Source organism: Benincasa hispida, chromosome 9, assembly GCF_027475165.1.
Source record: "Benincasa hispida cultivar pf3 chromosome 9, pf3_genome.v1.1, whole genome shotgun sequence".
Taxonomy (NCBI): Eukaryota; Viridiplantae; Streptophyta; class Magnoliopsida; order Cucurbitales; family Cucurbitaceae; genus Benincasa; species Benincasa hispida.
Window position 1 is genome coordinate 41,325,343 of NC_143486.1, and position 10,561 is coordinate 41,335,903.

The 10,561-nt window shown below is 34.6% G+C and overlaps 2 protein-coding genes across 2 annotated transcripts; one reads left to right on the plus strand and one right to left on the minus strand.

The window, feature by feature from the left end:
* Positions 1-389: 389 nt before the first annotated feature.
* LOC150033819 (uncharacterized) lies at positions 390-4,732 on the minus strand. Its single transcript, XM_090317083.1, has 7 exons — positions 4,604-4,732; positions 4,287-4,558; positions 3,977-4,109; positions 3,243-3,920; positions 1,530-2,167; positions 999-1,377; positions 390-770 (listed from the first exon to the last, which is right to left on the minus strand). The coding sequence occupies exons 1-7, from the start codon at positions 4,730-4,732 to the stop codon at positions 390-392; spliced, it is 2,610 nt and encodes an 869-aa protein (XP_090173209.1).
* A 1,409-nt stretch (positions 4,733-6,141) lies between these two features.
* Positions 6,142-9,159, plus strand: LOC150033820 (alcohol dehydrogenase 1-like). The gene is made up of 9 exons (XM_090317966.1): positions 6,142-6,314; positions 6,405-6,541; positions 6,644-6,690; positions 6,810-7,135; positions 7,246-7,328; positions 7,420-7,495; positions 7,582-7,739; positions 7,833-7,994; positions 8,085-9,159. The coding sequence occupies exons 1-9, from the start codon at positions 6,278-6,280 to the stop codon at positions 8,199-8,201; spliced, it is 1,143 nt and encodes a 380-aa protein (XP_090174092.1). The 5' UTR covers positions 6,142-6,277; the 3' UTR covers positions 8,202-9,159.
* Positions 9,160-10,561: the final 1,402 nt, after the last annotated feature.

Here is a 10,561-nt window from a genome sequence, read left to right on the forward strand (position 1 = left end):
TGTTCTACTTAGCTAATTTTTATTAAGATGTTTCATACAGGTTCTTCTCATTGGGATTTGTTTTCCTGAGTTATGTTACTTGTAGTATTGTTGGGTGAGTTTAATTGGTTGGATCCTTTTGTCGTTTTCTTATAAGTTTTGTTGTTGGTGTTTATTAAACGAACGAAAAGAAAATGTCTTGTTTGGTGACCATTTGATTTTTTAAACAATAATTTTTTACAATAATTTTCATTATTAAAATGGAAAAGAGAAAATGTAAATATAATCTTTCTCGTTTATTATCATAGTGCGCAGAAATACATTATATCTACATCCAATGAGAAAAGAGGAAAGCAATAACTAATAAGAAAATACTAACAAAAATAACAAAAATCTGTTACAACTACCCCTCAAGTTGGACTGAAAATAGTAGACAAACCCAGCTTAGATCTTATATCAGAAAACAATGGAAAAGAAAGAGCTTTAGTAAAACTATCAGCAAGTTGATGCATAGACTGAATAGGCAGCAACTTAACAGAAACATCAACAACCTTATCTCGAACAAAATGACAGTCAAGCTCGATATGTTTGGTTCTCTCATGAAAAATAGGGTTGATGGCAAGATGAATAGCAGCTTGATTATCACGATAGAGCAAAGAAGGTTGATGAATAGGAATAAGAAGATCATGAAGAAGAGATTTGAGCCAAACAAGTTCACATGTTATGGAAGCAAGAGCTCGATATTCAACCTCTATAGAAGATCTTGAAACCACATTTTGTTTTTTAGACTTCTAAGAAACAAGAGAGTTGCCCAAAAAGATGCAATAACCTATTGTAGACTTTCGTGTATCAGGGCAAGAGGCCCAATCGGAATCAGCAAAGGCACGGAGCTAAAATGATTCAGTAGGAGAGATCAAAACACCTTGGCCAGGAGCTGACTTCAAGTAGCGTAAGAGATGATGAGCTGTAGATAAATGAGCTTTGCACGGTTTGGCCACAAATTGACTAAGTTTATTAACTTCAAACACAATGTCCGGCCGAGAAATAGTCAAGTAGAGAAGTCGACCAATCAATGTTCTATAAGAAGAAGAATCATCAAGGACTTCCTGGTCAGAATGTCGAAGCTTAACAGTCGGATCCATGGGAAGATTGACCGGCTTAGCACCAAGAAGACCAGCATCCTCTAGAATTTGAAGTGTATAATGCCGTTGTGAAATAAAAATACCTTGAGATGAACGAGCAAGCTCAAGGCCCAGAAAATACTTCAATGACCCAAGGTCTTTGAGCTTAAACGCAACATGTAAAACCTGCTTAAGTTCATCAATAAGCTTGACATCTGCACCAGTAATGATAATGTCATCAACATACACCAATAAAGCAATAAAACTGGAACCAGAACTGCAAACAAACAAAGAATAATCAACCTTAGACTGTTGAAATCTAAGAGAAACCAAAACATCAGAAAATTTTGTAAATCACTGCATTGTAGCCTGTTTGAGACCATATATGGACTTCTTTAAGTGACAAACAAGCTTGCCTTTGTGAGGAACCTTAGATGTATAACCAAATAACTAAGTGGAAGATCCATATATACTTCTTTAAACAAATTTCCATGAAGAAAAGCATTGTTCACATCTAGTTGAACCATAGGCCATTGATAGGTGACAGCTAAAATAAGAAGAACTCGAATAGTGACTAATTTTGCCACCAGAGAAAACGTTTCAAGAAAATCCAAGCCCTCATATTGAGTATATCCTTCAGTAATAAGTCGAGCTTTGTATCTCTCAATAGAGCCATCTACACAGTGTTTGACTTTATAGACCCACTTGCAACCAATGCTATGTTTAGATGGAAGCAAAGGGACAACCTTCCAAGTATCCTTGTCTTCCATGGCTTGAAGTTCAAGCTTCATTGCTGTCTTCCAATGGTCATAAGGTATGGCTTGGTGATAAAATTGCGGTTCATAATGAGAGGAAATGGCAATGGAAAAGGTGTGAAAAACAGGGGAAAGGTGATCATAAGAAAGGGATGAGTGTATAGGATATCGGGTGGAAAAACTGGGAAGAGAAGTTTGAGTTGTGAGGCTGCAGTGATAGTCTTTAAGGTATGATGGGGATTTGAGTGGTCTGGATGTCCTCTGAGGTGGAACAAAAGGTTGAGTATTTGGGTTGGATGATGAGGAAGGCTGCTGAGATGAAAAATCAGTGAAAAGTGAGGGGATGTGACTAGTAAAGAAACTGAAGGGGTAGATGTAAAAGGTACCGACAAGGAATTGATGGGGAAAGATTGTCAGAAGAAAGAGGGTCGATATGAATGGGAGGTAAGGTAGGTGCAGTGGGAGGGTGTGCTGAAAAGTTGATATCAAGGGCTATAGGAAGGACAATATGCTGAAAAGGGTCTAGTTGCTCGGTCTCCAAGGTCTTTTTATGAAAAGGGAATAGATTCATGGAAAACAACATTTTGGGAAACAAAAAACTTGTTACTAGTGATATTAAAAGTTTATAAGCCTTCATATCTGGTGGATAACCAATAAAAACAGCAGGGACAACCCTTGGAGCAAACTTAGAACAACCGTGAGATAAGGTGGATGCAAAACATAGACACCCAAAAGTTCTGATAATAGAATAGTCAGCCAAAGTACCCTACATCAACTCATAAGGTGTTTTCCAACCAAGAATAGGTGAAGGTGTCCTATTAGTAAGATATGCTACAGTCAAGACATATTCATTCAAAAATTTGAGAGAAACTCTGGATTGAAAGAAAAATGCTCTGGAAACATTTAACAAATGCTGATGCTTACGTTCAACTATTGAATTTTTTTCTAGTCTACCCACACAAGAATATTGATGTAAACCCCCTCTTTGTAATAAAAACTCAACAAAAAAAAGCTCAGAAACATTATCAGAACGAAACACTTTGATTTTCTTGTCATAATGAGTCTCAACATAAGAAAAAAATTGAGTATAAACATTAGACTTGGATTTTAACATGAAGACCCAAGTGAATCGACTATGATCGTCTACTATAGTAAGGAAAAACTGATGTCCAACATGATTAGGTGTAGAAAACAGACTCTAAATATCAGCATGAATCAAATAAAAAACAGTAGATGATCTATTATTATTTGATTCAAAAGACAATTTCTTTTGTTTTACTAAAGGACAAATGTCACAGGGATGTGTGCTATTTAGAGAAATAAAATCAAGATGTAAAATATGTTTCAAAGCAGATAAGCGAGATAGGGATGGATGTCCAAGCCTGACATGCCATAAGGAAGAATTAGTGGAAGAAGCAGCATTAACAACATGAGAAGATACTGTATTGATGTGAGGTTGCTCAACAATATACGGACCATCACGCAACCTACCCTTGCCAATCGTCTTCAAAGTGGACTTTGCCTGAATATCACAAGAATCAGTGGAGAAGTGGACAAATACATTACCATCAGATGTTAAAGCACTGATAGAAAGTAAGTTGTACTGAAATTCAAGAACATAGAGAACATGGTGAAGATGAAGTGACCTAAAAAGAGTGACATTGCCAAGAAAAGATACTGAAATTCTTGTGTTATCAGGCAGAACAACAATAGTAGAAGCCCCAGAATCAATGATCCATTCATGATTAGAGATAATTTGAAAACAAATACCTGTTACATGTGTGACTGAATCAATATCGGATTTTGCCATATTAAGCTTGGACTGCAGCATAGTGAGGAGTTGTTGAAGAGTGTCATTGGTAATCATATGTCCAGATGGAGCAGTAGATGATGAAGAAGCAGAATCAATAGGATTAACAGAAGAATTGGATGAAGAATTTTGCTTATGAACCTTATTAGACTGTCCTTTATGTTTATAACTCGGTGGATATCCATGAAGATTGTAGCATTTATCAGTAGTGTGACCAGTGATGTTGCAATATGTACAAACATGACGACCTTTATTCTGCTTTGAAGAGGGCTAATGATTACTCTGTAGCAAGGGTTATCATTTTTCTACACAGCCAATGTAACAGCAGAAGAAGAAGGATTAGCAAGAGAATGATGTTGCTCTTGTTGAACAACAAAGGAAAAGGCCTTATTAATAGGTGGAAGCGGGTCCATAAGAAGAATTTGAGAACGAGTGTGGTTGAAACTGTCATTGAACCCCATCAGAAAGCAGAGGAGATACTCGAATTGAAGAAAATATTCCATGGATTTGATGTTGCCGCAAGTACACTTCCCACAAGTACAACCAGAGCGATAGGAAATGTATTCATCCCAGAAACTCTTCATTTTTGTAAAATATATCGTGACAGAATCTTGATCTTACTTGAGGTTGGATAACTCACATTTGAGATGAAAAATATGAGGTCCATTGCGTTTTTGGAAACGATCTTGAAGATCAAGCCATATTGCTCGAGCCAACTCGGTGAAAAGAATACTTGAAGAAATACTCTTAGAAATAGAGTTGAGAATCAAGGCAACAACAACATTATTGTTGCGAATCCACAAAGAGAGAAGGTCACCTATGGTTCGAGGAAGAGAATCATCAATGAAACCAAGTTTGTTTCTGATGGAAAGGGCAAGAACCATTGATCTGCTCTAAAAAACATAGTTATTGTCGGTGAGAAGTTCTAAAACAAGAACAAGATTGGAAGTGTCACTGTGATGAAGAGCGTATTGATCTTGATGAGAAAGATGAAGCCCGGTAGCCAGAAAGTCGGTTGAGGAAGACGGATCGATCAGAGGAGAAAGAGGCAAATCGGGAAGGGGCATGTTGACTTCGTGCGGGAAGGAGAAGGGGAAAAAATTAGGGATTGAAAGGTTTTTCTCTCTCTGATACCATATTAAAATGGAAAAGAGAAATTTAAATATAATCTTTCTCTCTTATTATCACAGTGGGCAGAAATACATTATATATACATCCAATGAGAAAAGAGGAAAGTAACAACCAATAAGAAAATACTAACAGAAATAACAAAAATCTATTACAACTAATATTCATCTTTCTTAAGTAAAAGTTGTATTCTTATATGGTCAAATTCTAATGATAAAAATAAGTTTTCAAAAATTATTTTTAGTTTTCCAAACTTGTCTTGATTTTTAAAAACTATTAGAAGAAAATAGATAATAAAAATAAGAAATTTAAAAGTGGAAATGATATTTATAGCCTTAATTTTCAAAAACTAAAAATTAAAAACCAAATTATTGTCAAATAGGGCCAAAATAATGGTTGTTATGGGTGAAAAATATGGCTTATTATTTGGTCTTACAAGGATGAGCCAATGGTTCATTTTGAGAGAAACAAGTTATTTGGCTAAGAAGGTCGACCAAGAGACAATCATAAGAGCCAAATAGATCAACTAACTTCATAAGACAGAACAAGAACTATGAAGCCTAACCCTTATGGTTGACATGGAAATTAAGAATACCATAGAGATAAACTTTGTAGACTTCATGAGATTGACCCCTTAGAAGAAATAATGTCTAAAGTATGAAGGTCTAAGATTGGATAATCTAACAAGAGAATATGTTTATTTGGCTAAGTATGGAAGTTGATTTATGAGGAAGAGTCGACCATGAAGGCAAAACTATACTTAAGTGTTTAACTTCTACTTGGGCTTAGGTTTGTTGGTGAAATAATTCCAACAAATCATAACGATTAAAAACAATCTAATTAATGATTCAATAGATTAATTAGTAGATGAACGTTAAGAAACCATATTTTTATATAATCAGGTACACGACATTTGAGCTACATTGAAAATATTCTAAATTCTCGATTTCTCTCAACTCTCTAGATCATTATAGACTTGATCGTTAGAGTATTGCTGACTGAACACTACAGCGATGCAAGGATTTTCCTATTATGCATGATGGTTATTCAATTCCTCTCAAATATTAAAAATGGTGAACTATGGGAGTGTTGTAGTATAAAAATTCTCCTAAATTATGAAATAGTATTATGGTAATCGCAAAGCAATAGAATTGTAAGTAGAAACATTTTAATTGGGTAATTAAAAAAGAATAGTGGCGTGGCGAGCAAGTTGGTTTCGGTTATGGATTTGGATTGGTTCAGAGTTCTTTTCTTTTTCAAAACGCCACGTGTCACGACAAAGAACCCAAGGCGCACCTAGAAAACCAGTCAATAGTATAACCGGAAATGGTATTACACGCCGAAAACTACGCTTAGTTCATTTCATTAGTTTCGTATATAATTTTAACTATAAATACACTCACTCATTGCTCATTCCTCAACCCAAATCAAATTCTTTCTTTCTTTCTTTCTCTTCAAATCCCTTCCCACCATAACCACCAACCATGTCAAGCACTGCCGGTCAAGTCATCAAATGCAAAGGTGAAAACAATAACACTTTTGAGGTTTCTTGTTTTCCCAAATGAGGAAAGATTTGTGATGGCATTTCGTTTGATCTTTGTTTTGTTGTAGCTGCCGTGGCTTGGGAGGCCGGAAAGCCACTGGTGATTGAAGAAGTCGAAGTAGCACCGCCGCAAGCCAATGAAGTCCGAGTGAAGATCCTTTTCACAGCTCTCTGTCACACCGATGTTTATTTCTGGGAAGCCAAGGTATGTTTTCAAATTCAAATCAATAATCAACAAATCCCGTTTTCTTTTTTTCTTTTTTTTCAAATGGGGTTTTAGGGTTTTTGTATTTTTGATCTTTTGTAGGGACAAACCCCATTGTTTCCTCGCATTTTTGGGCATGAAGCTGGAGGGTAAGTACTGGGTCAACCTTTTTTTTTTTTTTTCTTTTTTTTCTTTTTTTTTCTTTTTTTCTTTTTTTTGTAAATGGGGATATTGATTTTGGGGTTTTGGGTTTGTTTTGTTGTAATAGAATTGTTGAGAGTGTTGGAGAAGGAGTGAAAGATCTTCAACCAGGAGATCATGTTCTTCCTGTTTTCACTGGTGAATGTGGGGATTGTCGTCATTGCCAATCTGAAGAAAGCAATATGTGCGATCTTCTTCGAATTAATACTGATCGTGGAGTTATGATCAATGACGGAAAGACTAGATTCTCCAGAAATGGACAACCCATTCATCATTTTGTCGGAACCTCCACCTTTAGTGAATACACTGTTGTTCATGTTGGCTGTTTGGCTAAGATCAATCCTGCTGCTCCTCTTGACAAAGTCTGTGTTCTTAGCTGCGGCATTTCCACAGGTTTTCCTCATTTCTCTTTATTATATATAACGCTTATAAATTTATAACCTTCCCTTTGTTTGATTATGTTGTATAATGTAATCAATTTGGTTCTTGATTCTGGAATCAAGGTCTTGGTGCCACTTTGAATGTTGCAAAGCCCAAAAAAGGTCAATCTGTTGCAATCTTTGGTCTTGGAGCTGTTGGACTTGCAGTAAGTTTTTAGTTTATCAATCATAAGTCTAATTAAGATTTTGATCTTTTCTGAATCTGTTGTTGAGCTGTTCTCTGTTTTTTAATCTAAGGCTGCTGAAGGAGCCAGAATTGCTGGGGCATCTAGGATCATTGGTGTTGATTTGAACCCAGCTCGATTTGAAGAAGGTACAATCAAATTAACATAATGAGTAATGAGAATTTTCTTGGTTTGGATGGATTATTTATTAATGTGGCAACAATTTTCTGAACAGCAAAGAAATTTGGTTGCAATGAATTTGTGAATCCAAAGGATCACAACAAGCCAGTTCAAGAGGTGATTGCTGAGATGACGAATGGAGGAGTTGACCGGAGTGTCGAATGCACCGGAAGCATCCAAGCAATGATTTCAGCATTCGAATGCGTTCACGATGTAAATAAGTCATTCCAAACAGACCCTACACTCATGTTCTGAATTCCCCATTTCCCATTTTAACTTTTGATTTGCTTTGTTATGAAAAAACAGGGGTGGGGTGTAGCTGTACTTGTGGGAGTCCCAAACAAAGACGATGCATTCAAAACTCATCCTATGAATCTCCTTAACGAAAGAACTCTAAAGGGAACCTTCTTCGGCAACTACAAACCACGAACCGACATTCCCGGGGTCGTCGAGAAGTATTTGAAGAAGGTAAGGAAGGTGTTTAAAAGAATTTGGAATCCCCATTAAAGGTTAATTTGAGAATTGAGGTGTTTTTTGTTGTTGTTGTTGTTGTTGAAGGAGCTGGAATTGGAGAAGTTCATTACACATACAGTGCCGTTCTCTGAGATCAATAAGGCGTTTGATTACATGCTGAAAGGGGAGTCGATTCGATGCATTATTAGGATGGAAAACTAAGTTGATGTTTTTGTGGGGTGAGATGAAAATAAGGGAATAAAAGATCATGTGATCATCGGAAGAAATTGGAGAGGTCTTTGATAAAAGTCTATCAATGTCTATCATGGATAAGTCTAAAATTTTGCTATATTTTGTTAATATTTTGATTTATTTTAACCTTTTCAATTTGATCGGTTGATTTTTCAATTAAATCTTAGTCAAAATAATAACGTAGTTATTTACTTATTTGTACTAAATATATATTTTACTCATTTATTTAACAAATTTTTTTAAATAATGTTATTTTAATATATCTTAACAAAAATAGGTTAGGATTGAAAATATTGACAAAAATAGGCAGTTGAGTTTGTTTAACTAATTAAAACAAGTGGTTAGTGCATGGTAAGTGGGGTGAAGGAAATGTGTCAACATGTCTTGCGGTTTCTTCCATTAGTTTGAACCGTGAGATTCTTATGTTGCGCCTGTTCGTTACGACGGCTCCCCTCGGAGGGTTGTAACACACGTGAGTCTATACTTATAGAATTATAAATGACTATCGGAATATGAGTTATTTTAGTATTTAGTCAAGAATGTTTTGATGTAGTATCGTTTTAGATAAATTCATTAGGGATAATCATGTGAATTAAAAATCAAATTTGAACACATAGGCAATTTGCAGTTTGTCTTAACTGAGGACTGTCCTCCCATTCTTAACTTTAAATGTTTGGGATGTATATGACAGATGGGTCAAGGCTAATGATATAGCTCGTGCTTATATCCTCGCCAGCTAAGTAAACGGTGCTGTCATGAACGAGAGAAGTCAAGTTGGTTTTATTCTAGAATCTTTTCTGAAGAGTTTTCTGCAATTTTAAATGCAGAATTAAATTTGACTACTAGTTACAGGCTTACCAGAAAATGTTAGCCTGGTTACCTTTTCTCATGAAATGTTAATTTTCAAAAATTATGTTTGTTCTAGCTATCTCTGTTGAGAATCAAATTGTTAAAAGTCATTTGTAGATATTTAGATATCTAAATGGTTAGATCAAAGTATAAAAATAATTATATATGAAGATGAATTTGTGTAAAAAATTAATTTAATATTGGATATTAAATTAACTAGAATTATTTAATAAATAATTATTTATTAGAAAATTAATAAATTTTGTTTTTAGAAATAAAATATGATTTTAAAATCAAAATAAAATTTGGAAATTGAAAAATCACACAAACTTGAAAAATGGGTTTTTCAAGTCATCTTCAAAGTTACTCACAAGGAATCCACCTCCTCCTTTAGTTTACTCTAAACATGAGCTGCATCCCATGCAACACATCTCTTTGCATGATAGTCTGCAATACATTGAAGAGATTGGAGTGAAGAAAAAAGGATGATGAACCGATTGAAGTTTTTCTGAAAAATTCAGATGAAAAAGGTGTTCTTCAATGGGTTGGTTTAGTGAGCTTTCTCCATATTCCCTTTGATTCCCGCTTATTTTGAGTCCCACAACTCAATCTAGATCACCAAGAGAATAGTAAGAAAGATCTTGTGGTGGTCTACACAAGGATTTGGTGGAGGATTTAGCAGCTGGAAATAGAGATTTTGTTGGTTCAGCCAAAACATATACTATATTTTTAGCATATTTCTTTTCAAACAAAATTAATGAATTAGAATGCTTATGGATCTTGATTTCTTCCGCGGGTGTGCTTATAAGACATTTTTTTTAGTACATAAGAGTGGAGTATTCGAACAACATACTTCTTGGTTAATAAAATATAGGGGCAATTGCAACTTTATTAAAAAAAAAAATGAAAGTTAGACGCGTGTCCTTAGGTTTTGCTTTTTTGCAAACATGTCAAAAAAACTTCTGTCTGAAAATTTGATTGCTATCTGATTTCTATGTGATTGTTATGTGAATACTATGTGATTTCTATATGATTGTCACACCTACAATTACAAAAAAAGTTGAAGTCATGGCCATAGTTTCTTAAAATGTATTTGTCATATAATGCAATTTCCCTAAAATATAACAATTTGACATGAGAAAATAAAAATAAGGAAACACAATAAAGAACTACGATCTGAATTTTTTTTTTTTTTTTTTTTTTTTTTTTTTTTTTTTTTTTGAAAGGGTATTGAAGACGATGAAAATAGTAGATTTCATGTCGATCAATTATTTTCCAAAATTGTTTGAAAAACAAGTCACTAAACATCTTAGTTGTTTTTCCATTCATTATTTTCCCAATCATAAAAACTAAAAACAATTTGAGGCTTTAATATTTACTTTGCTTAGTAGGACGAGGCAATTTTTTTCTTATATGATCAGGAACTTGAAATATAATTAAATTTGGGAATTATAAGCTCGAAAAAAATTAAATAGTCAGTA